General features: G+C 57.5%; 1 protein-coding gene across 1 annotated transcript; it reads right to left on the bottom strand.

Annotated features, from left to right (window-relative positions):
* Positions 1-8,692: 8,692 nt before the first annotated feature.
* On the bottom strand, positions 8,693-24,925 carry LOC133341399 (uncharacterized). The gene is made up of 16 exons (XM_061549974.1): positions 24,891-24,925; positions 23,397-23,561; positions 20,894-20,992; positions 19,245-19,363; positions 18,108-18,295; positions 15,276-15,495; positions 14,727-14,860; positions 14,013-14,145; positions 13,420-13,560; positions 13,215-13,307; positions 12,611-12,705; positions 12,320-12,461; positions 11,266-11,403; positions 10,917-11,045; positions 9,962-10,235; positions 8,693-9,512 (listed from the first exon to the last, which is right to left on the bottom strand). Exons 1-16 carry the CDS (start codon positions 24,923-24,925, stop codon positions 9,500-9,502), a joined length of 2,118 nt encoding a protein of 705 aa, XP_061405958.1. The 3' UTR covers positions 8,693-9,499.
* Positions 24,926-27,330: the final 2,405 nt, after the last annotated feature.

Here is a 27,330-nt window from a genome sequence, read left to right as displayed (position 1 = left end):
AACCCATGGCACCCGGGTCTGTGCCATGACCTCTCCTACAAGCCAGCCTGACACTTGACGTGGCCTTAAAGTGCACATAGCCTGGCACAAGCGCCGTGGTTACGTTACCGGCAATGAGTGGCGAATAGCAGTTGTGTGTGTACACGTTTGTTGAACTTCTTTTACACAGTACGTAGCCATACCATCCCCGTACAGGCGTACACACACACATCACTGCAATTGTGGTGCCACAGCGACGGGGCCGCTCTGCCTAGCCAGGGAGCCGCCCGGCTTCCCCCACCGCACTGCCCCCCATCACCCGCCCCACATAAGCACACACCCGCACGCATCCCCCCCCCCCCCCCCCCCATAGAGCTGGAAGGGAAGGTTACCTGATCGACCGGTTTTTATCCGAGAGACCCTTATCGGGATTAATTCTCACGGTTTCCGGCGATCAGGGAATTGGATGACCTCCCCCGTGCTACGTGGTACCGCGGTGCTGCTGCCGGCCTTAATATGGTGTGGTCGCGGCGTGGGGCATTCGGCCACCGCGGTTGAGGCGCATTTCCCCCCACACACACCCCCACGAGTCGACGGGGCAAGCAGGGGAGGCACGAGACAGCATGAATAGCGGGGTCACAGGGGCTGTTGCGCATAGTCATGGGGGGTTGGGATAATTGCGCTTGAGCGCGCAGGCCCCATTGTTAGGAAGGGTAAGGGAGTAATTAGGATGTACGCCGCCAACGTCGCTCACTGATTAGCATATCAACAGCGCCTGGGGACTGCCGTGCGCGGGCTTGGGGTGCACGAGCCCATTGTTCAGCGCAGCATCCCCTTTGGAGGTAGGGAGGATAAATAGAGGAGCGCAGAGGGGAAATCGCTCTCTTACTCCAGCGCCAGGCGACCAGACGCAGCTCGAGCCAGCGACCCGGACGTCCGTGCGACGCACCGAGGCACGCGGTTAACACAAGGATCAGCGGACCGCCGTGGACACTTAACAGTGAGTAAGAAGGTGACTTAGAATCATAGCCGATAAATAGGGAATAGGTGCCGGTTTAGTGGAATAGGCCAGCCTCGTCGACTCACTAATTCAACATTAGTTATCAGGTAATAAATCATTAATAGCGAAGCGTGGTCTCGCGTGATCTTGTCGTGCAGTGTGAGCGTGTGGGAACGCGTGTGGTACTGTGTGTGCGTAAGCTCGCAGCGTGCGTAATCGGCGTCCCCCAGGTGCGCGATCATAGCGTAATCGGCTGCGCATTGTTGTACGGTTTATCTCGCGCGCACGGCGGCGGCGACTTTAGTCGTTGTGTCGGCGTGTGCCCCGCTGGCGTGTGCTCGTTACGTGTTATAAGTGTGAACGCGTGTGGTACGGGGTATGCGTAAGCTCTCGTCGTGCGAAATCGGCGTACCCCAGGTGCGCGATTGTAACGTGAGCGGCCAGCGCGGCGCAGAGAAGCGCAAGAGTGAGTGCCGTACGGAGCTGTGTGTGTGGGTGTGCGCGTACGTAATTAATCATGCCTGCTACGCGGACCCGCGGTGGGGTGGAACCCTCGGGCGACGGCTCCCACACCATGGGTGAGGAACTTAGCAGCGGTTCGCTTAGCAGCGGGGGGGCGATTGATGATGCTAGCCCGGCCGTTAGCATTATCGAGGGAGGGATCTCGGGGGCTAGCGACCCCCACAAATTGGTGTCGGAAGCGGTACGGACCCCCGCGTTACCTCACGCTAAAATAAGACTAATATTTACCGGCCGGGGGGCCCCTTCGTGGAAGGCATTCGCCCGCAATCTCTTAGGGGCCAAGGAAATTAATGGGTGGACGGACGCGCAGGCAGTACGTCAACTTAATATGAATCTTGATGGGCGGGCAGCCGATTTTGTAGAAGCGTTACCCGCGAGCGCACAGACACAGCTAGAGGAGCTGATGCGCCGACTCGATCAGCGGTTTGGCACGCGTGACGAGGAGGAAGCAAAATCGGCCTTAGAGGCGCGCCGGCGCCAACCTGGCGAAGATCTACGTGATTACGCCGAGGATGTGCGCGAGTTAACAAAGATCGCACGCCCGGGGTACGCAACTGATGTTATTGAGGAACTGGCCGCCGAGAAAATCCAGCGGTACCTGTCTCGCACGGCGTGGTGGCAGCCAGACATGAGCTGCCCACGTCTTCCCTTTAACGCCCTTGTCGAGCGCGCACGTAAGTGTGAAAGAATTCACAGCGAACGCGCGCAGCTCCGGGGGCTGGGACGAGAGCGCGCCATTGCGAGCCTGCTCTCGGAAGATGAGGAGGAGGAACAGGAGCTCGCGAGGAGGGTAAGGGGCCGGGAAAGAGAGCCTCCAGTGTCCCGCGAGACAACCCCGGGATGGGTTGCCGGTATACAAACGGGTATAAAGGATGTCTCCGGCCAGGTAACCCAGATAGACGACAAGGTAAACCAGGTACACGAGGACGCAAATAAAAATATGAAGACCCTCCAGTCTGAGATGGGTGAACTACGCTCGACAGTAGGGGGACTAGCCGGGAGGGTGTCCCAATTAGAGTCCGATTTGGGACAACTGCGTACTGGGGGAGGGAGAGGGAGCGGACAGGGGACCCGCTACGGAGCCGCCCCCCCTCCCCGGGCATGTTATATGTGCGATCGCCGAGGGCATCTAGTGAGGGATTGTCCGGAAATCACCCGAGCTAGACAGACACGGGGGGTTAAACTCCAACGCCCCCTAGAGAGCGGACCAACTAGGGGTGCAATCGACGCGGTCCCGATACAGATAGACGATAATGAGAATAATGGCGAGCGAGTGATCTCCACACAGGTTCCAGCAACAACGCCCACGGAAACGGTGACTCCTGGCGACTGGCTGCGGGAGCTGGTGGCGGGGATCACGGGGGCCACGTCGCTGGTGGAAGGGGAGGTAAACGGAGTGCGTACCCGCATCCTACTGGACACGGGGGCGGTGGCCTCGCTCGTGAGCGCAGCGCACTGCAGCGCGATCGGGGTCGACGTGCGTCACCTGCAGGCCCCGGACCGCGCGCTGCACACTGCGAGCGGAGCCGGAATGGGGCTGCTGGGGAAAGCCACCCTAGAGGTCCGCATAGGCAGTCAGGTGTGCACCCAGGAGTTCTACGTGTCGAGTGCGTTGTGTCACGAGTGTATCGCAGGTACCGACCTCTTAGAACGGCTGGGACTCAACGTGCAACCCCGCCAGCGATGCGCCACCATGGAGAGCAACGGCGAGCGGATACCGTTCTTGGGACGAGAACCGACGCGCCCCCGCTTCGCACCTGTGGCCGCTATCCTGGCGACGGCAGTCACCATCGGCCCGCTCACCGAGATGCTGGTGCCGGTGGCAACATCCCCCACCGACCCCGCGCTCCGACCATCAGGGGAGGTAATGCTAACTCCTCACCCGGAGTTGGCAAAACGGTATGGGATTGTGGGATCCGCCACGTTGGTAAACGCAGATGGGGACCGATTGTTTATGCGGATGTTTAACCCCCACAATACCCCAGCGATAATGCGACGGCGCACCCCGATAGCCACCGTACACCCCCTGCACGCACGCCACTCTAACGACTCGGTGTTCGCACTCTGGGCTGAGGACCCCGGTCGTCCGGAGGGTGAGCAGGACCTGGCCTGGCGAGTCGGCCCGACTCCCCGAGCCGAGGTCGTTCCCCTGCTCGACGCGTTACATGTACCATGGGCGGACTTACCTAAGGGAGAGGCCGATCGGCTGCGCGATTTACTGCGGGAGTATGCCGACGTGTTCAGCGAACACGACTCGGACGTGGGTCGGACCGACCTTGTTAAGCACCAAATTGACACCGGTGCAGCCCGACCCATCAAACTCCCTGCGTACCGAGTGGGCGCACCCGAACGCACCCAGATCAAAGAGGCGGTTGGGGACATGCTTCGCGATAACATAATTCAGCCCTCGGCGAGCCCCTGGTCAGCCCCAGTGGTACTAGTAACGAAAAAGGATGGGTCAACCCGGTTCTGCGTCGATTACCGTAAACTAAATGCAGTCACGCTCGGCGATGCCTTCCCCATACCCCGCATCGACGACACCTTCGACAGCCTCGCCGGAGCGCGATATTTTTCCACCCTCGATCTCGCGTCCGGGTACTGGCAGGTGGAGATGGCGGAGGAGGATCGGCCAAAAACAGCATTCACCACCCCGATGGGCCTGTTTGAGTTTCGAGTGTTGCCGTTCGGACTCACTAACGCGCCCGCGACGTTCCAGCGGTTGATGGAGTTGGTGATGCGGGGCTTGCAGTGGGAACAGTGCCTGATTTACTTGGACGATGTGATAGTGTTCAGTAGATCTTTGTCTGAGCATTGGTCCAGGCTTCGAGAGGTGTTCCAGCGACTGCGAGCGGCTCATCTCAAGCTCAAGCCACGTAAGTGTTACATCGCACAACGCGAGGTGGGGTACCTCGGGCATCGCGTCAGCGAGGCAGGCGTGCACACCGATCCGGAGAAGGTACGCGCCGTAGTGGAGTGGCCACGGCCAAGGAATCTGACGGAGATCAGATCATTTTTGGGGCTCGCCACCTATTATCGTCGATTTGTAAAAGGATTCAGCGAGATTGCACGCCCCCTCACCCAACTCACCTCCCCTAAGCACCCCTACCAGTGGACGGGGGCCTGCCAGACGGCCTTCACCACTCTCAAAGACCACCTCACCCACGCCCCCACCCTTGCTTTCCCCGATTTTACCACCGATTTTATTTTGGACACCGACGCCTGCAGCAGCGGGCTGGGCGCGGTGTTGTCACAGGTACAGGATGGGACGGAACGAGTCATCGCGTACGCCAGCCGGACCTTGAGTGGGGCCGAGCTGAACTATTGCGTGACCCGCCAAGAGTTGTACGCCGTGATTTTCGCATGCAAACAGTTCCGGCCGTATTTGTACGGCAGGAGATGTCGCGTACGCACTGACCATTATGCTCTTCAGTTCCTTCTTACATTCAAGGAGCCACGGGGGCAGATGGCCCGGTGGTTGGCGCAGTTGCAGGAGTACAACCTGCAAATCGAGTATCGGGCTGGCCGGACGCATGCAAACGCGGACGCCTTGTCGAGGCGACCCACGGTGTACGCCGAGACGAGGGCGGAGGAGGCCTGCCCGTGTTTCACGGGGGGACGCTGCCGGCAGGCAACGGACCCCCGAGAGGCCGCGGCCACTGACCCCCCCCCAGCGAGAGAGAGTGCAGTGTGCGCCACAGAGACCCTCACAGGTGGCACTGAGGATCCCGTCGACCGCCCGGCAAGCGCGGGACCCGCGGCTCGGGACCCGATCGGACGGATCCAGGAGGACGTCGGCTGCGCCTTCCCGGGCCTAAACGACGAGCAGCTGAGACAGACCCAGCAGCGAGATCCGGATCTGGCGGCGGTGGAGGCGGCACTGCGAGAGAAGAAGGATGCACTACCAGGACCCTGGAGCGGTTTGTATGCCCGGTTGTGTGTGCAGAACGGAGTGGTACGGGAGTTAACCGAGGCCGGCCAGCCGGGGTGCATCTGTGTTCCTGCCCAGGTGCGACCCCAGCTGCTACGGCTGGTGCATGACCACCCACTCGGGGGCCACGATGGGGAACGACGCACTCGAGAGACCCTGCGTCGCCAGTATCTCTGGCCCAAATTGGCACAAGATGTGGCCGCCTGGGTGCAGGGCTGCCGGGCCTGTCAGCAGTGTGGGCAAAAGCCGGCGAGGTACCAGGTACCCCTGAGGCCGTTCCGAGTCAGTCGGACGAATCAGTTGGTCGGAATCGACCTGCAGGGGCCCTTTCCACGATCCCACCGGGGCAACCGATATATTCTCGTAGCGGTGGAATACTTCACCCGCTACCCCGTGGCGGTGGCTATCCCGGATAAAACAGCCCTCGTAGTGGCCCGGGCCTTCGTGGAAAACTACGTACTTAAGTGCGGGATCCCCGAACGAGTCATTACCGACCAGGGTAGTGAATTCGAGGCCGAACTATTTCAGGCACTGTGCCGAGAGTTCGGGATCCAGAAGGACCGAACCACGGCGTATCACCCCCAGGCGAACGGGATGGTAGAGAGGATGAACCAGACTCTGGCCGGGAAGCTTAAACGCATGGCGGCCGCGAATCAACAGGACTGGGACGAACACCTTCCCTATGCCCTGTTCGCCTACCACCACCGTTCACACCTCTACAGGACAGACCCCGTTCCTAATGATGTTTGGTCGCGAGTCTCGCCTGCCCGCAGATCTGCTGTTCGGTGTCCCTCCGCCGCAACGGGAGGAAGGGAGCCACCCCGTGGAGCACTTGCTGGAGACCCTGCGAGGGGCCATGGGCCGAGCCTACCCGCACGGAGAGGCCGCGCACCAGCGGCAAGAGCAGGGCGCCCGACCCCGTATGGAGCCCCCCTTCTACACTGCGGGCTCCGAGGTGTGGCTGTACACTCCCCGCGTCGGTGCCGGACAGGTGGGGAAGCTGACCACCTACTGGCGAGGACCCTGGATTGTGAGACGGCAGATCTCACCCTGGACGGTACTGATTCAGGGAGGAGAGAGGGGCCGGGAGATGGTGGTCAACATCCGCCGACTGAAGCCGTGGCGAGCAGCCCCCGAGGGAGGGAGCCCCGCCGTCCAAGTACCCCGAAACCCCGGGGTCCCCCCAACCCCCTTGCCCGGGGGCCTCGCGCAGTACATGGGCCCCACGGAGCCCCGGGCTCCGAGGGGCCCCGGGCGGGGCCGGGGGCGACGAGGACGGCGACCCTTAAACCCCACCGCCTCTGAGTTTGTTCCCCAGCCCGCAGGTGCCAGAGGCCGAGGGGAGCCGTTGGAATGGAGGAGGAGACCACCGCCGGAGCCCCAGGAGATGGAGCCGCCACCCCCGAGGCCAGCCACAAGGGCCGGGCGAATCCCGCGGACCCCGCGGCGATACCTCGTGGGGGCAACCCAGGCGAGGTGCTCAAGTCAACCCGGGACGGGGACTGGCACCCCGGGGGGCTATGTGGTGCCACAGCGACGGGGCCGCTCTGCCGAGCCAGGGAGCCGCCCGGCTTCCCCCACCGCACTGCCCCCCATCACCCGCCCCACATAAGCACACACCCGCACGCATCCCCCCCCCCCCCCCATAGAGCTGGAAGGGAAGGTTACCTGATCGACCGGTTTTTATCCGAGAGACCCTTATCGGGATTAATTCTCACGGTTTCCGGCGATCAGGGAATTGGATGACCTCCCCCGTGCTACGTGGTACCGCGGTGCTGCTGCCGGCCTTAATATGGTGTGGTCGCGGCGTGGGGCATTCGGCCACCGCGGTTGAGGCGCATTTCCCCCCACACACACCCCCACGAGTCGACGGGGCAAGCAGGGGAGGCACGAGACAGCATGAATAGCGGGGTCACAGGGGCTGTTGCGCATAGTCATGGGGGGTTGGGATAATTGCGCTTGAGCGCGCAGGCCCCATTGTTAGGAAGGGTAAGGGAGTAATTAGGATGTACGCCGCCAACGTCGCTCACTGATTAGCATATCAACAGCGCCTGGGGACTGCCGTGCGCGGGCTTGGGGTGCACGAGCCCATTGTTCAGCGCAGCATCCCCTTTGGAGGTAGGGAGGATAAATAGAGGAGCGCAGAGGGGAAATCGCTCTCTTACTCCAGCGCCAGGCGACCAGACGCAGCTCGAGCCAGCGACCCGGACGTCCGTGCGACGCACCGAGGCACGCGGTTAACACAAGGATCAGCGGACCGCCGTGGACACTTAACAGTGAGTAAGAAGGTGACTTAGAATCATAGCCGATAAATAGGGAATAGGTGCCGGTTTAGTGGAATAGGCCAGCCTCGTCGACTCACTAATTCAACATTAGTTATCAGGTAATAAATCATTAATAGCGAAGCGTGGTCTCGCGTGATCTTGTCGTGCAGTGTGAGCGTGTGGGAACGCGTGTGGTACTGTGTGTGCGTAAGCTCGCAGCGTGCGTAATCGGCGTCCCCCAGGTGCGCGATCATAGCGTAATCGGCTGCGCATTGTTGTACGGTTTATCTCGCGCGCACGGCGGCGGCGACTTTAGTCGTTGTGTCGGCGTGTGCCCCGCTGGCGTGTGCTCGTTACGTGTTATAAGTGTGAACGCGTGTGGTACGGGGTATGCGTAAGCTCTCGTCGTGCGAAATCGGCGTACCCCAGGTGCGCGATTGTAACGTGAGCGGCCAGCGCGGCGCAGAGAAGCGCAAGAGTGAGTGCCGTACGGAGCTGTGTGTGTGGGTGTGCGCGTACGTAATTAATCATGCCTGCTACGCGGACCCGCGGTGGGGTGGAACCCTCGGGCGACGGCTCCCACACCATGGGTGAGGAACTTAGCAGCGGTTCGCTTAGCAGCGGGGGGGCGATTGATGATGCTAGCCCGGCCGTTAGCATTATCGAGGGAGGGATCTCGGGGGCTAGCGACCCCCACACAATAACTGGCACATCTGCTGCATAGGCCAATTATACTATCAATAGACCAGGGCTCTGGGTTATTCGTGCTTTTGGAGACCCTGAGCACTGTTCATGATGGTGGGCAGGCCCAGGTAAAGCTATGAGTTGGAGCCATTTTCTATTCACATTGGGGTGCGATAGCAATGTCCTCTGACCCTACACTAACATGTTTGAGAAAGCTTCGATGGATATACTGGAGGAATTTCCATCTGATACACACACACGCGGCACACACACAAAGTGTATTCGAAGAAGACGCAGACTCTGGATTTTGTTCCCAGCACTTTTACTGTTCCCAGCACCAAGCAAAAGCCGGGGTGTGCGTCCTCAGCCCCGCAGAGAGAAGCAGGCAGCTACACGGGACCAGCGCGGTGTGCGATGCCCAGCGGTCCAAGGCGCGGTGTGCATGGGGTGGTTGTGTGCACGTGGTGTGCGCGTGGTGTGCGCGTGGTAGTGCGCGTGGTTTGCGCGTGGTGAGCGAGGTGAACACCGCATGGTGTGCGAGCTGTCTGCGCGTGATCGGAGTGCGCTGGTGGTTTGTGTGGGTTGGTGTGGGGTGATGTTGATGTGGGGTGTTGTTGATGTCCGCTGGTGGGGAAGGTTGTTTCAGTGGTGGTGTGTGGAGTGGTCGTGTCGCGGTTAACGCGCTATGCTACAAACCCGACTACACCGGTTCGATTTACCCTTACGGCCAACACCAGTGAAGATTGTTTGAACCGGTCCTGGGCCTCCCCTAGGTCAAATCAGCCCCAATTGAGTACCTGGTGCAGTGTGTAAACATCGCCACTGGGGTGTGGTACTGACCACCAACCCGCTCGTGTGCTGTTCCGGCCTTCATAGGGGCTCGCAAACAGCAATTGCCCCAACAGTCTGTTAAGGCTATACGGGGGATCTTTTGTTTGATGTTCACTGGTGGTGGTGGGTGGTGGTGGTTTTCGTGGTGGTGTGGGATGGCGGTGGATGTGGAGCAATAGGTGTTCACTGGGCGTGCGACACAGTCTCCAGGTGTGTCAGGGTTCTCTGGGTGTGCGGCAGCAGCAGCGGGTGTGTGAGTTGCTGGAGTCCGTGTGAGCAGCTCTTTCAGCTTTAAGCATTCAACCTGAAACAAAAAACCGCACCACACACAGGGTAGAGTTGGTGGTTGAGCGCGTGTGGTCAGGATGCGGTGGTTTGTGATTGTTGTAGTGGTGACGTTAGCAGTGTGGAGTGGGGCGTGTGGTAGTGTATATTGCGGTTGTTGTGGTTGGGTAATGGCGTCTGAGCTGGTGGTCGTGGTGAGGGACACATGGCGTTTGCGGTTGGGTTGTGGTTGTTGGAGCGGTCGAGTGGTTGACAGTACTGTCGAACGGGTGAGCGGGTAGTTGATGGAGGAGCGGGTGAGTGGGTGGTTGATGGAGGAGCAGATCAGCATGTGGTTGACGGACGACCAAGTGAGCGTTTGGTTGACGGAGCAGCGGGTGAACTGGTGGTTCATGGAGGAGCAGGTGAGTGGGTGAGCTGACCACGGAGGCTCAGTGGCACTGACACCCCTCGGGCTGCTTCCCCCACCAGGAGGAGGCTCCTCCCTCCAGGGGAACCCAGCGGCAGTCACACTTGCGGCTCCACATGCGTTCCCCGGCGTAGGCCACGGGCCCCCCGGCGTAGGGCCCCCCGGCGTAGGGCCCCCCGGCGTGGGGTTCCCCAGAGTAGGGGCCCATGTTATAGGGACCGCTGACCCCCAGCTCAGCTAGGCTGGGCGCGGGGCCCCAGGGACCCTGAGCCAGGGCACCATACGGGACCCCCACGGGGTTGAAGGGGGCCCAGTCGGAGGCGGCGCGGGAGTCTGCAGGGAGAGGAGAATGTGGCAGAGGAGAACATGGGGGTGTGGTGAGCGTGTGTGCTGTGGTGAGTGTGGTGAGTGTTTGGGAGCAGTAGCGGTTAGCGCGCTGTGCTACGTCGCTCACTGCCAACACCAGTGACGAATATCTGAACTAGTCCTTGGGCTCTCCTAGGTCGACTCAGCCTCAAATTAATACTTTGTGCGGTGTGTAAATATCACCATTGAGGAGACAAAGGTGGCCGGGTGTGGTGTTGGGCACCACATTCAGATAAGCCCCCCCCCCCTCCTCCCCCCTTAACTTGTATTTAAGAGCTTGTCTCTTGGAATTTTGCCTCACTTGATACAGTAAATTTAGCTGTGATGGTCCCACCTGATGACGGAGACTTGTGTTGCCTCCGAAACGTCGTGATTTTTTATTTTATTTCTATTATTTCTATAATTGAGTTTTATAATATATTTTCATTTTTTATTTATTTTTACCTACGTGACTTTACCGGAAAAAAAAAAACTAAGAGTATGTGGTGTTGGGCACCCACCCCCTGTTAGCGAGTAGGTGCTACTCGCTAACAGCACTTGCCCCAAAAGTCTGTTAAGGCTACACGGGGGATCTTTGTTTGTATGACTGTGTGTGACTATGTGGAGGAGGAGACTGCGGTGAGTGTGTGCTGTGGTGAGCGCCCTCACTCTGCACGTAGACGGTGCGGTATCTGTCCACGGCGTGCTCGATGGCTGCGAGGGAGGCTTGGATGTTGGCCGGGGAGTTGATGACAAAGCCGGTGCCAGTGGTCGGGGCGGCCATGAGGTGCCCCTCTCCTGGACGGGGGTGGACACGGTGGGGGAGGGGGGGCACAGGGGGGACGGGACACGGTGGAGGGGGGGAAGGGGGGGGACACGGGGGGGGGGGTGAGGTGTGTGTCGCACGCTCGCACACAAGAGTGCCGGGCGACACCAGCGTCCTCTATGATCGCTCGACCCAGACGCTGCAATCCCTTGACCATGACCTTTGAGCCGCAATGCCTGACCACGATCTCACCGTCGACCAGGCTGGGCGTGGGCGCTCCGTCGAGCAGCTTCCAGTCGCGCAGCGCAGAGAGCCAGCCGTCCACGGAGCTGCCCAGCTCCACCTGCAGCGGCACCACCGCCTTGCCGAACATCCGCGCGAACGAGTACTCTGAGGAAGGGGGGGGGAGCGACAAGAGAAAGGGGGGCAGCAGTGTCAACACAAAGGGAGAGGGCAGATGATGAGGCATGGCCGGGAGTCAGAGCCATTCCCTGTTCACCTTGGGGTGAGACAGAGATGTCCTTGGGGCTCCCACATTATTGGAAGCTACCTGGTCATCACTCTGTACAAAGCTTCGGGTCTTCTTAGGCACAGTTATGCCCTCCCTTCTGTATGGTTACGACACGTGGAGCCCTTTAAAGGAACATCTGTGCTGGTTCCATACATCCAGGCTGGCCTGCCTACGATCCATCCTAGGTTCAACCAGGCTGAATTGTGTGAGGAGCTCACGGAATATTGAAAGATCTGGATACAGTCCCATCAGCTCCTCCAGCAGGTGAAGCTTTGTTTGCTGGATCATGTAGCCTACATACCCAGTCACCGCTTTCCCAAGCAGCTTCTGTTTGGTCAAATAGAGGGGGCTAAATGTGTGTGGCATGGGCTGGAGAAGAGATGGACTGATGCATTCCAAGAGGATTTGGAGCTGAGTGGACTTGCCGATGACTGATACTAGCGGTGTTAAGATCAGCTTCTCTGGAGGAGACTATTGGGCAGTTAGAGGCAGTTGCCCTTCTACAACAGTGGAAGGTAGAAGAGCGACGCTCACAACAATGAGTAGAGCGCCGGGTTGCTAAATCACTTTCTAGTAGAGGGCACAGTAGAGGGGTACAGGTGGTGCATCTCAGTCAACCCATGGCCCCTGAGTGTTTCCCGTGACCTGCCAGCAGCGAGGTCTGCACACCTTACGTGGTAGCGTCAAAGGGCAATCGGCTCGGCACGTCGAGCACGGTGGCGACATCGCAACCACTCAGCGGCGATGTCGCCCGGTGGTGTCGTCGCCGGTGGGATGAGCGCATGGAAAGCTCACCAGTACGGCACCGTGGGTTGTCCTGGTAGGCGTTGGTGGCCGTCACGAAGACGACGCCGGCCGCCTCAATGGCTGCGAGCGTCTGGTCCAGGGAGTGTGGACTCAGGGGCTCCGTGTTCATCCACACTCGCACGCCGCGCGCCTGGGCCCACAGGGGCACGCGGCGAACGCACGGGAGACAAGGAAGACGCGGGTGAGGCGGGAGAGGCAGGAGGCGGCGAGGCGGCCCATGCCCCTCGCCGCGTGGCCACCCGCCCTTGCGTGCGAGCGAGTGAGGTGAGCGCGCCTCACCTGCAGCTTGTCGCGCAGGGCGGTCGCCGTGGCAACGTGAACGCCGTCGTGGCTGATCACCACCCCTCCCTCGCGAGCCGCGTACACGGGGAACACTGCACGGACACCGAGAGAGCAGGTCCAGGGTCATTCTATGTCTGGTGAGGTGTGTGGTGAGGTATATGGTGGGGTGTGTGGTGAGGTATATGGTGGGGTGTATGGTGAGGTATATGGTGAGGTGTGTGGTGTATCGTGGGTGGGGAGCGGTAGTGCAGAAATTAGTACGCTGCGCTACAAACCCGGCGACCTGAGTTCGATTCCCGTTCAAGGCCAACAATAATGAGGATTATTTGTATCGGTCCTGGGCCTCCCCTAGGTCGACTCAGCCTCAAATAAGTACCTGATGCAGTGTGTAAAATATCGCCACTGGGGAGACAAAGGCGGCCGGGCGTGGTGTTGGCCACCCACCCCTTCGTGTGCCGTGTCGGCCTTCATAGGCGCTCGCAAACAGCACTTGCCCCTACAGTCTGTAAGGCTATACAGGTTATCTTTGCATCGTGGTGGTGTATCGTGGTGGTGTGTGTTTGGTATGGCTGTGCTGCTGCAGCGCGGTGCGGCTTCTCACTGTGTGGGAACGTCTCCCACTCGGTCCACGCTTTGCCAAGCCGCACCTCCTGACCTGACTCCGCTACCCATAATGCACCAGGGCCAGCTCCACCTGTGGGGGGGGGGGGGGGCACAGTGAGATTTTGATGAGAGAATGACGAGTGAGTGTAAGTGTGTGTGAGTGAGTGAATGAGAGTGAGTGTCAGAGTGAGTGCGAGTCGTACCAGGCTGGGTGCCCTCGCGAGACAGCACGTATCGTGGAGACTTCTCAGTGAGGAGGAGGAGACCAATGCCGCGCGCGGCCCCCGCCAGCCAGGGCGAACCTCCCCTCAGCAGCACGGACAACTCCCTCGCCAGCTCCTCATCTACACCACCACCACCATCGTCACAGCATCATCATCATATCATCACCGCAACATCACAACATCATCATCACGTAATCATTGCATCATCATCACAACATAATGTCATCGTCACATCATCACAACAACATCATCACATCATCACAACAACATCAATGGATGCGGTTCCCGCAGTGTAGTGTGGTTCCCACGGTGCGGTCCATTTCCTGTGGTGCGGTGGGGTGTGGTGTGTGGCGCAGTCTGGTTTGTGGTATGGTGCGCTTTTGGTATGGTTTGTGGTGTGGTGCGGTGTAGTATGGTGTGTGGTGTGGTGGGATTCCCGTGATGCGGTGTGTTATGGTGTGCGGTGTGGTGTGGTGTGGTTCCCACGGTGCGGTGTGGTGTGTGTTATGGTGTGTGGTGTGGTGAGGTGTGGTTCCCGTGATGCGGTGCGGTGTGGTGTGGTGGAGGCGCACCATGGCGCATGGCGTTGCGTAGGCCGGGGTGGAAGGCGAGCTGCCACACGATGGTGGTGGCTGCGCGCCGCTCCTCCTCACGCCCACGGCGCAGAACCTGCACCGCCAGCGGCACCGCGCCCGCCTCCAACAGCTACGCAACGCACACATCACACCACACGCATCACACACATTACACCACACGCATCACACCACATGCACCACACCGACCACACACCGCACCACATACACCGCATGCACCACACCGCACCACACCGCACCATACCACAGAAGCAGGCACATCGTCTCAGGTTAAGTAGGGTAACCTCCTCTACTCTCCCTACACATGCACGCACGTACACGCACGCACACACGCACGCACACACGCGCACACACACACACACACGTACATGCACGCACACACGCACACGCGTGTGTCTATGGTAGTGTAGCGGTTGTGTCTATGGTAGTGTAGCGGTTCGCGCGCTGCTCTACAAACCCAGCCAGCCGAGTTCAATTCCCGACCACGGCCACCAACACCAGTGACGATTAACTCAACTGGTCCCGCGTACCTGATGCGGTGTGTAAACATCGCCACTAGGGAGACAACGGTGGCTGATCGTGGTGCTGGCTGCCAACCCGTGCCGGCCTTCGTAGGTGCTGCCACTCGCCAACGGCACTTGCCACCAAATGGCTAGACGGGGGATCTTTGTCCTTGTGTAGGCTTGAGCGTACCGGCGTGGCGCAGGCGCTAAGGCGGGCGAGGTGAGCGAGGGTGGTGAGGATCTCCAGGAGGCTGTGCCCCTCGTGCTCCAGCAGGACAGTGTTGAGCGCCGCACGCAGCCAGCTCACCGTGGAGGACAGGTGCCCTGCACCGCACACACACCGCTCACCATTCACCACATCGCTCATCACTCGCCACACCGCTCACCACATCGCTCACCACTCACCACTCAACACACCGCTCACCGCTCACCACATCGCTCACCGCTCACCACTCACCACATCGCTCACCGCTCGCCTCATCGCTTATCACTCACCGCTCACCACATCGCTCACCGCTCACCACACCGCTCACCACTCACCACACCGCTCACCAGTCGCCACACCGCTCATCACTCAAGACATCGCTCGCAATACCAATCACTGCTCACCGCTCGCGACACCTCCTATTCCACCTCTATTCCTCTCCCACACTCCATCCAAATCACTTCACTCCTCCCCCTCTCACCCCTCCCTCTGCCCCCCCCCATCCCTTCTACCCCTCCCCGAGTGGCGTCTCACCCGACTTGACGGCGTGCTCCTCGGCCGTGCTCTCGCCGAGCGCCAGGCAGGCAGTGAGCGTGGCCCCGACGCGCACCTGCGCGTTCTTGAGGGCGAGCAGCGCGCCCAGCGACGCGCGCGCCGCCTCAGTGCGCAGCAACGCGCGGTTCTGCCGCTCGGTGGCCACGTGCCACAGCGAGCTGATCGCCAGCCGCGAGATCAGCAGCTGAGCGAATGCCGTCTGTCACCGGAAGACGGCGTTCACACCACACCACATGCACCACGCCACGCCACACACCACATGCCACACACACCACACCACGCCACACACACCACACCACACGCACCACGCCACACGCACCACGCCACACGCACCACGCCACACTGCACCACTGTCATGCACGCCACACACACCACGCCACACACACGCGACACGCACCATGTCACAGCACGCCACACACCCCACGCCACACACACACCACACGCACCATGTCACAGCACGCCACACACCCCACGCCACACACACCACGCCACACGCACCACGCCCACAGGCACCAAACCACACCACACGCACCATGCCACAGCACGCACCACGCACATCTTGCTTGCATCACGACTTACGAGGCGCTGACGAGCAACCACAGACGAGTGGGAAGGCAGCAGCAGCAGCAGTAGCCACCCGGCGCGACCAACTGATCGCCCAAGCTCTGCGATCCTCTACATGTTTACATAATAATATTTTTTCCTGTAACACTGCCCTCTGGTTGGTTGGTCATGGTGACGTCACGCACTCCAACCAATCAGCGTGTGTAACGGGACTCCTTAACATAATTTATACTTTAGCACAATCGTGCAGGCTGGGTGGCTGCTTTGCTGAGCGTTACGTCATGTGCCCATGCCCTGCAAACGTGATGATACACACTTCCGATAACAGTGTCACAATTTTTTTTTGTTCCTGGGTAGTAAGTGCTATTTCCTAATTGCTTATGCCTCAAAAGTACACAAAATGGATATTACTCCCCATAAACTTTGCTTTTGTGACCAGGACATTGATGTTGAAATTTACCTATTTTCCAGAACATTCCAAATAGATTCAGTGCTGAGTAAACTTGGAGTAACTTCTAGAACATTCTAGAACTTTGCAGTAATATAAAACAGGACCCTGCGGGGTGGGCTGGTAGGAACGAATAACCAAAGAATATAAACATAATGTATTATTACACATGTTTAGCCAGGAAAGGCCCACTGAGTCTAAAGGTTTTTGTAGGGTCCTGCCAAGTGTTTGCAGTAGGGGGCGATGTTGCTACACCTAATCGGACGATACGAAGGGAGAGATTGAGGCCTAGTTCTAGGCTTTAGGCCTAGCTGTAGGCATTAGGGCGCTGTGAGTTAATTTTAATTTAAATGTTTTAATGATTTATGTAAAAGCTTTAAATTTAAATGTTTCTGTTTAAAAACATGAGGGAATGTAACATTGTTAAACATTAACTCCCTTTCACACACGCGGGGGTACGATACGAAGGGAGAGTTTCAGGCCTAGTTCTAGGCTTTAGGCCTAGCTGTAGGCTTTAGGGCGCTGTGAGTTTTTTTTATTTAATTTAAAAGTTTTAATTAAAAGCTATCTCAGGGAATTATTAGGGCACTGTGAGTTTTTTTAATTTAATTTCAAAGTTTTAATTAAAAGCTATCTCAGGGAATTATAAGGGAATGTTACACGTGTTTAGCCAGGAAAGCCTAATTAATTTAAATGTTTTAATTAAAAGCTATCTGAGGGAATTATAAGGGAATGTTACACTTGTTTAGCCAGGATAGCGTCACTGAGTCTAAAGGTTTTTGTAGGGTCATGCCAAGTGTTTGCAGTAGGGGGCGATGTTGCTACCAGGATAGCGTCACTGAGTCTAAAGGTTTTTGTAGGGTCATGCCAAGTGTTTGCAGTAGGGGGCGATGTTGCTACACGGACGGACGGACGGACAAACGGACGGAAGATATAATCTATTGGTGTCTGGTCCACTTCGTTCCTACCAGTATAATAGTATAAATACAGGGGCCTTAAGCCTACCAGTTCAGTTTAGTTCAAGCTGCCTAAGTGGATACATCTCTGCATTTTTGGCATCAAGAGGCTGCAAGCATCCGGCAGACGCATTTTGCGATGTATTATTATAATAAAATAAAGGTGGCTATGCAATAATTAATAATCCTGTTTTGAAAATGCAAAAATTATTTGCAACTCGCCGTCATCTACGGCCCGTTCATTAGTCCAACTGGTGATCGTGGGTCAACACACGGACGAACAATTCCGTGCTAAAGCTGTTTCAACACAACGTACAGATGCATACTCGCACTGGCGACGCAAACCGGCAAACTTTTTGGTTTGGCAGAGGATGGTTTGGCGGAGGACAGCTGTAATCCTAGCATCACCGATGGGAGTGTGTGCACGTTGAGAGAGTGTGTGCGCGTTGAGAGTGTGTGTGTGTCAGGAGCGGCAGTGTCGCGGTTAGTGCGCTGCGCTACGAACCCGGCACCCCGAGTTCGATTCCCCCTTACACTCAACCCTAGTGACAATTATCTAAACCGGTTCTAGGCCTCCCCGAGGTCGACTCAGCCTAAAATTAGTAGCTAATTAAGTGTGTAAACATCGCCACGAGGGAGACAAAGGTGGTCAGGTGTGGTGCTGGCCACCCACCCTCTTGTGTGCCGTGCCAGCCTTCAGATGTGCTGCTCGCTAACAGCACTTGCCCCAAACAGTCTGTTAAGGCTATACGGCGGCGAGGAGGGGGCGCAAGGAGGGGGGGGAGGGGTGACGAGGAGGGGGGGGAGGGGGGACGAGGAGGGGTGACGAGGAGTGGGCAGCACCTCGTCATCGGCGGAGTCCTTCACTGCGGCGAGGTTGCCCAGCAGGATCTGCACGCCGCCGGCGCGGCCCAGCGCCGTGCGGAAGTCGGCGCTCAGCTGCGAGGCGTGCAGCACGAGGCGCAGCGCGGAGCCCCCCACGAACTCCAGCCCCTCGGCGTCCAGGCCCGAGAGGACCTTCACCAGAACCCCTGCACATCGCCAACATCGTCAACATCCACATCGCCAACATTGTCATCATCACCAGCCCCGTGAGGATCTCTCCCTCGTGCCTGTCCGAATCACGGTGTGGTGAGCGTGGTATGGTGTGGTTGGTTGGCGAGTGAGTGGTGAGCGTGCGGTGAGCGTGGTATGGTGTGGGTGGTTGGCGAGTGAGTGGTGAGCGTGTGGTGAGCGTGGTATGGTGTGGGTGGTTGGCGAGTGAGTGGTGAGCGTGTGGTGAGCGTGGTATGGTGTGGGTGGTTGGCGAGTGAGTGGTGAGCGTGTGGTGAGCATGGTATGGTGTGGGTGGTTGGCGAGTGAGTGGTGAGCATGTGGTGAGCGTGGTATGGTGTGAGTGGTTGGCGAGTGAGTGGTGAGCGTGTGGTGAGCATGGTATGGTGTGGGTGGTTGGCGAGTGAGTGGTGAGCGTGTGGTGAGCGTGGTATGGTGTGGGTGGTTGGCGAGTGAGTGGTGAGCGTGTGGTGAGCGTGGTATGGTGCGGGTGGTTGGCGAGTGAGTGGTGAGCGTGTGGTGAGCGTGGTATGGTGTGGGTGGTTGGCGAGTGAGTGGTGAGCGTGTGGTGAGCGTGGTATGGTGTGGGTGGTTGGCGAGTGAGTGGTGAGCGTGTGGTGAGCGTGGTATGGTGTGGGTGGTTGGCGAGTGAGTGGTGAGCGTGTGGTGAGCGTGGTACGGTGCGGGTGGTTGGCGAGTGAGTGGTGAGTGTGCGGGGAGTGGTGAGTGGGTGGTGAGTGGTGAGTGCGCGGTGAGTGAGTTGGGAGTGCGCGGTGAGTGAGTGGTGAGTGTGCGGTGAGTGAGTGATGAGTGGTGAGTGTGCGGTGAGTGGTGAATGAGTGGTGAGTGAGTGGTGAGTGTGCGGTGAGTGGTGAGTGAATGGTGAGTGGTGAGTGGGCGGTGAGTGGTGAGTGGTGCGCTGCTCACCCGCCCAGCCCTGTGCGGTGAGTGAGTCGGCCAGCTGGACTCGTCCACCCAGCGTGCCGCACTGCTTGAGGGAGGTGGACAGCTCCTGGCACCACCCCACGAACTCCAGGCTGGCATAGCTGCACAACAACAACATCAACATCATCAACAAAGATCCCCTGTGGCTGCACAACAACAACAACATCAACAACATCAACAACAAATACAAAGATCCCCCGTGTAGCCTTGATAGGATGTTGGGGCAAGTGCTGTTAGCAAGCAATACCTATGAAGGCCGGCACGGCACACGAGGGGGTGGGTGTCGGAGACCACGCCCGGCCGCCTTACGCAACAACAGCTACACCCTGACACACACCCTGACACACGCCCTGACACACACCCTGACACACACCCTGACACACGCCCTGACACACACAGTGACACACACCCTGACACACACAGTGACACACACAGTGACACACACCCTGACGCACACAGTGACACACACCCTGACACACGCCCTGACACACACAGTTACACACACCCTGACACACACCCCGACACACGCCCTGACACACGCCCTGACACACGCCCTGACACACGCCCTGACACACACAGTGACACACACCCTGACACACGCCCTGACACACGCCCTGACACACACAGTGACACACACCCTGACACACGCCCTGACACACACAGTGACACACACCCTGACACACACCCTGACACACACCCTGACACACGCCCTGACACACGCCCTGACACACAGTGACACACGCCCTGACACACACAGTGACACACACCCTGACACACACAGAGACACACACAGAGACACACACCCTGACGCACACCGTGACACACGCCCTGACACACACCCTGACACACACCCTGACACACACCCTAACACACACCCGGCCATTCATACGGCTACAGCTGCCCCGATTCTGGCAGCCTCAAAGGTGCAGGCGGCAGTGGTGGTGGTGGTGGCGGTGGTGGTGATGGTGGTGGCGATGGTGGTGGCGGTGATGGTGGTGGCGGCGGTGGTGGAGGCGGTGGTGTAGGCGGCTCCCACCGGCAGTGGTTTCGGTGAGTGAGGAGTATCAGTGGTGGATACCAGTGAGTAGCAGTGGTGAGTAGCGGTGGTGAGGAGTATCAGTGGTGGATACCAGTGAGTAGGAGTGGTGAGGAGTGGTAGTGGTGAGGAGTGGTGGTGGTGAGGAGTGGTGGTGAGTAGCAGTGGTGAGGAGTATCAGTGGTGGATACCAGTGAGTAGTAGTGGTGAGGAGTGGTGGTGAGTAGCAGTGGTGAGGAGTGTCAGTGGTGGATACCAGTGGTGAGGAGTGGTGAGGAGTGGTGGTGAGTAGCAGTGCTGAGGAGTGTCAGTGGTGGATACCAGTGGTGAGGAGTGGTGAGGAGTGGTGGTGAGTAGCAGTGGTGAGGAGTGTCAGTGGTGGATACCAGTGAGTAATAGTGGTGAGGAGTGGTGGTGAGTAGCAGTGGTGAGGAGTGTCAGTGGTGGATACCAGTGGTGAGGAGTGGTGGTGAGTAGCAGTGGTGAGGAGTGTCAGTGGTGGATACCAGTGAGTAGGAGTGGTGAGGAGTGGTGGTGGTGAGGAATGGTGGTGAGTAGGAGTGGTGAGGAGTGGTGGTGGTGAGGAGCCACTCACTTGTCGCTCGCCTTCATCTTGCCCAGGAGTTGCTGCGCTGCGCTCTGCATCTTCATCGTCTGCTCCAGACTCATGGAGCCGAGCCCCATGGCGGACGAGCTGGGCCACGGGGACGGGGGGGTTGGGGACACGTGGGAGACACAAGGACAATGGTCGAGATGCCAGGTCAAACACGGAGACACAGCGGGACGCGTGGGGACGTGGGTAGGAGACACGTGGGGACGTGGGTAGGAGACGCGTGGGGACATGGGTAGACCTGGCAGTCACCGGTGACCTGCCAGCTGAGGCCATCAACTCGCTGCACGTGGGGGAGCTGGAATATCAACTCGGGCTGAGTTCACGCGCTCCCACAAGGCCGTGCGTGTGCGTGACGGGGTGTGTGGGGGGGTCTGGTTGGCTCAGAGTGTGACGATGTGTGTGGGGGGGGGTCTGGTTAGCTCAGAGTGTGACGGGGTGTGGGGGGGGTCTGGTTAGCTCAGAGTGTGACGGGGTGTGGGGGGGGGGTTCTTGTTGGCTCAGAGTGTGACGGGGTGTGTGGGGGGGGGGTCTGGTTAGCTCAGAGTGTGACGGGGTGTGTGGGGGGGGGGTCTGGTTAGCTCAGAGTGTGACGGGGTGTGTGGGGGGGGGGGGTCTGGTTAGCTCAGAGTGTGACGGGGTGTGGGGGGGGGTCTGGTTGGCTCAGAGTGTGACGGGGTGTGGGGGGGGGGTCTGGTTAGCTCAGAGTGTGACGGGGGGTGGGGGGGGGGCTGGTTGGCTCAGAGTGTGACGGGGTGTGGGGGGGGGTCTGGTTGGCTCAGAGTGTGACGGGGTGTGGGGGGGGTCTGGTTAGCTCAGAGTGTGACGGGGTGTGGGGGGGGGTCTGGTTGGCTCAGAGTGTGACGGGGTGTGTGGGGGGGGTGTCTGGTTGGCTCAGAGTGTGACGGGGTGTGTGGGGGGGGTCTGGTTGGCTCAGAGTGTGACGGGGTGTGGGGGGGTCTGGTTGGCTCAGAGTGTGACGGGGTGTGGGGGGGTCTGGTTGGCTCAAAGTGTGCGTCGCTCTCATCAGAACAATGGGCGCTGGGACGTCTCCCCGGGCGAGCACTGCCGTGTGTTCTCACTCGGAGGCACTTTTTCGATTTAGTTTTTCATTTTCTGAAATTTTTCCTTTTTTTTACTCCTAACAAAATGTCCTCTAAGCGAGGTTCGCCTGTACACTGCGCCCTCATCTCGAGGGGCAGAGCTGTGTGGGGGAGGAGAGGGAGGAGGAGGCCAAGTTGCCTGCGGGCCGACTCGCACCGCTGCTGCTGCTCGGGGAGGCTCCGAGTGAGGTGGTTACCCGGGACAACCCGGCCTGTTGCCACGGTAACGGTAGAGACAGCCGCTCTTCTCACGGTCCTCCCATACTCGGGGGAGCCACAGGGACACCGCTTTTTACGTAATCGTTGTCGTGAGGTCGATTGCTTTGTTTGTTCATATTTTCGAGGGTGTGAAGAATATTCTGACGAAAGAATTACGGACCGAAACATAACTTTAACTTTAACATAACTTTAACTTTAAGACGTAAACAGGAAGACTTCTTCAAAACTACGGCGGATCGCCTGATGGTGCTGGTTGTAAATACCGGCGAAACGTGACGATACTCGAATTGTAAACGTTGTGGTGGGTTCACTCTCCAACACACAACCGGTTTAGTGATTAACTCGTAACCAATTTGCACGTTTTGTTACGTGTCAACCCTTCCTAATCGGCTGTCCGGTTGTGGCGGGTTTAACGACACATTTATATTCACGCGATCTAACCCAAAGCTCTGCAGTCCTCTATATATCAAGGTGTTATCAGCTAATTAATGAGGGGAAACAACTACAAGAAAACAGACACACAAGGAGACTCGGGAGAAATAGAGATATACGGAGACACAGAGACACACGGAGACACAGAGACACACAGAGACAGACACAGAGACACGCGGAGACACAGAGACACACGAGAGACAGAGACACACGGAGACACACAGAGACACACGGAGACACAGAGATACACAGAGATACACGGAGACACGCAGAGACACACGGAGACACACGGAGACACAGAGACACACGGAGACAGAGACCCACGGAGACTCAGAAGAGACAGACACACAGAGATCCAGAGACACAGAGATACACGGAGACACACGGAGCCACAGAGACACGGAGACACGCAGAGACACGCAGAGACACACGAAGACTCAGAAGACACAGAGACACACGGAGACACACGGAGACTCAGAAGAGACAGACACACAGAGACCCAGAGACACAGACACACAGAGACACGGAGACACACGGAGACACAGAGACACACAGAGACACGGAGACACACAGAGACACACAGAGACACACAGAGACACGGAGACACACAGAGACACAGAGACACAGAGACACACAGAGACACGGGAGACACGGAGACACACAGAGACACAGAGACACACAGAGACACACGGAGATAGAGACACACGGGAGAGACGAATCCGATCGCTGCTCACCTGGAGCTCGCGGCCCCGGAACTGGACGAGCCCGAGGCGGAGGAGGAGAAGCCGGAGGAGGAGGAAGAGGAGAAGGAGGAGGAGGTGCTGAACGAGGAGGAGGAGGACACGGTGAAGGAGCTGGCCGGGATGGCGCCGCCCTCCATCTTCAACATGTGTGCCATTCTGCGTAGGCGGGGAGGAGTTTGAGGAGGTGAGGAGGAGGATTGAGGAGGTGGTGGATTAAGGAGGTGGTGGATTGAGGAGGTGGTGGATTGAGGAGGTGAAGAGCCGCGTGGTGGCAGTAGTTGAGTGAAGAGGTGGTGGTGGATTGAGGATGAGCGGTGGGTAAGAGTGTGGGGTGGTGGTGAGTAGGGGAGGATCGGGTGGTCATGGTGGATGCAGGTGACAGTGTTGGTAGGGAGGTGGTGGTGGTGAAAAGGCGGAGTTTACTATGGTAGTGGTGAGGATGCGGAGGTGGTGGTGGTGAGTTTGCGGTGGAGGAGGAGGCGAGCTCAAGACGCATTCTCATCGTCAGGGTGTGGGGGTGTGGAACGGTGGCGCAATGGTTTGTGCACTGCGCTCGTGAACCCTGGCTTCCAGGGCACGGCCACCATCAGTGGCGAGCAGTGGTATCTCAATCGGCTCCGGCTCCTACCCTCACCACAGCACTCCTGGTTCACCATCCCGCACTAACCAGCGCGGTGAAGTATGGTCAAACAACGGCCGCGGCGTGGAGAGGCTTTCATCCAGCAGTGGATTGTGTTCAACACAAATTGATGTTCACAACGCGTTGTGACCGCCACCGCTCACAACAGCGGCTTTGTAGCGGCCGCTAGTGGCTGCAGGAGCCCTGATGGGATATCTTCTCTGTCGCGAGGTCACCGACGCGACGGCGTTCTCACAACGCGGTTCTTGTTTTAGCCTCCCCCACAGAGGCCGCTGCTGATGGCACCCCTCCCACTCTCTTCAGAGAGAGCGCATTTTCGTTCCGCAAGGCGTGAGGCCAACTCCACAAGAGTTCGGGTACACCACAAACATTCTACACACGTTGTGAAGACGCTAATATAATACTAATAATTTAAACACGTAAGAGTGAGAAGTGGGAAAAAAATTAAACGGTAAAATAATCACAAAATGCCGGAATAAAACTACCAGGCGAAATTATAGAAACATGTCATAAGCCTTGAGTTGAAGATGATGTGGATGGTGGTGGTGTGATTCAAGTTGGTGATGTGGACCGTGAGGATGCTGATGTCGACGATGATTATGATGTTGATGGTGATACCGATGTGCTGAGGGTTTCGATGGTGAGATCGATGGTGATGATGGTGATGTTGATAGCGGAGGTGATGATGATGTTGATGGGAGTGGTGGTGGTTCCGATTTTGATATTTTAGACAGCGATACAGATTGCGATGATGATGATGGTGATGTTGCTGCTGTGTTGAGGATGTAGATGGCGAGTGTGATGATGATGGTCGTCATGTTGCCAGTGAGTTTGAGGAATCGCACCTGTGCTGGAGTTCGGGGTCCTGGATCACCTGCATGGACCCAGGACGAGCCTCCTCTTATAGCGACCCAAGACTCCTCCTCTTCCACCCTCCCCTATAGCCACCCCTACAGCCTCCTCCCTACAGCCCCCCCCTTTTGGCCAACCGTACAGCCTCCCCTACAGCCTCCCCTACAGCCTTGCCGACACCCCCTTCCACTACAGCCTTCCCTAAAGCTTCTCCTACAGCCTCGTTCCGAAAGCCACCCCCTATGCCCTCCTCCCCTGTCGCATATCCCCCCTGTCGCCTCCCCTACAGTTCCCCACCTACAACCTGGTCCAACGTCGTCGCACATGCGCAGAAACATGCACACGTATTCACACAAAGACGAGACAAATATTCCCCGTATAGCCTTAACAGACTTTTGAGGCAAGTGCTGTTAGCGAGTAGCACCTGTACGGCGATGGTTGCACACCGCAGGTTCTGTGCTCAGTTGAGGCTGAGTCGATCCAGCGGAGGCCCACGACCGGTATTGACCGGGAGTTGAACTCGGGTCGCCGAGTTCGTAGCAGAGCGCGCTAACCTCTCCCCATACACATTCACACACATACACATGCGTACTAATGAACCCACACGCATGCATACATACATACACATAGGTATGCAAGCCTCACACACACGTAAGCACACACACGGCACGTTGACACCCTGACACACATAACGACACTTACACGCATACATGTATCGCAAAATGCGCACATACACAACAACTGGCGTTCGCCATGAAGTGGTGGTACCAGAGTGTATGGGTTGACTGCCTGAGTTGATTGACAAATGCACCTCCTGTGCTTCCCACTGTGTCAACTTGCGTCTTAGCTACTCGGCCTTGCCTGTCAGGAGGAGCTCACTGATGGTGGGACTATGTCGAGATCTTTCAAGATTATATGAGCTCCTTACAAAATCCAGTCTGGTAAAACCCCAGGATGGATCGCAGGCAGGTCAGCCTGAATATTTCAAACTGTTGCAGATGTTTTAAAGGGCTCTACGTTTTGCGAGTATAGAAGGACATTACTGTGGCCAGGAAGACCCGCAACATGGTATGGAGCGATAGCCCAGGCAGATCCCACAAGGTGTTATGGAGCCGATGAAAAGATAACGCAGCGAGATTGAATTACGTGAGACCACTGCCAAGTTGTGGCTGGCGATGAGCACACTGCTCAGGAATGGGAATTCCTCCACCATCTCAACAACCACTCCATTACTCATGGAGAGTTTAACACGTTGGAATGTTCCATGATATCAAACGCCCAAGCATGTGTTTTGTTTTGGTGAGGCTGAAGGTGTTGACATGCTCCACGTTCAACTTTTCAGAGTGAGTCGCAATTACCCTATCATCAACAAATTTAACATGGTACCTGGGCATCGATCAACCAGCTCACTATCGCAAGGGTCATGAATAGAAGGTAAAGAAACCTGAAAGCAAGGAGAATAACCCTAATCCCTAGTCTCTTGATGGTATACGAGGCCTTGACCAGATCAATAAAGCATAGATGTAGGTTCTGTTGAAAATCTCTACGCCTCTGCTGTAGAAGACGGACAGAGAAAATAGCGTCCATGTAGGACCACCCCAGACTGAAACCACATTAGGGCTAAGCAAGCTTCTCTGCGTGGCTGGCAATGCAATGTTGAATATTCCTTCCCGATAACAAATACACATTGATTGATTGCCAGGACATTTCCACGACTGAGGAGAGAGATTCCCCAGTAGTTATTGCAATCAGTGGGACCCCCCACCCCCACCCCCGTTTTAAGAAAGGGACCACCAGGGTATCATTCCAATCCTGCAGAACCCGTCCTGTGGACCAGACAGTTGTAATTATGCATGTATGTTGAAATTCTTTCGCACCGCACGTAGCCAACCGTGCTAATCTGAGGTGCTGATTATGTCATATACGGTATCTTGCCCACAATCACCACCATCCTTCAGCTGTTCGCTTGGGAGGTAATCTCTGCCCAGCACTCTATCTGGTCTCAGGCTATTCTTCGCACTTCCTCGGTAGAAAGCACATCGGCCAGCCAATGTTTGAGGAATCACAGCTCCAGTAGGGGGCTCCCCACTTTGCCCAATTATGTTATCTGGGCTGAGGGAATTCCCTTTCCCCAAGACCTCACAGAAATGCTCTGCAAACCTCCAGACCTGTTCCTGGGGGTTGGAGGTCGGATCACCGTTCTTTGCCTTAAGGATGGTGATAGGTGAGGCGCTGCAAGTAACTTTTTAACGGAATTAAAGAGCGATTTGTGATCATGGCATACTGAGGGAATATTCCAGGCACAGCAGCCCGAGCAGGGTCAGCCCCACCTTACCCTCACGATATTATCTGAAATGAGGGATTTCCTCTCTCAAAAATTCCACACAGAAACATTCAGCAAATCTGTTCATTTACGTAGATCGGATCTTAACC

The sequence above is a fragment of the Lethenteron reissneri genome, chromosome 2 (assembly GCF_015708825.2).
Source record: "Lethenteron reissneri isolate LAM-NWPU_2019-01 chromosome 2, ASM1570882v1, whole genome shotgun sequence".
Taxonomy (NCBI): Eukaryota; Metazoa; Chordata; class Hyperoartia; order Petromyzontiformes; family Petromyzontidae; genus Lethenteron; species Lethenteron reissneri.
This window is presented reverse-complemented; position numbering and strand designations above follow the sequence as displayed.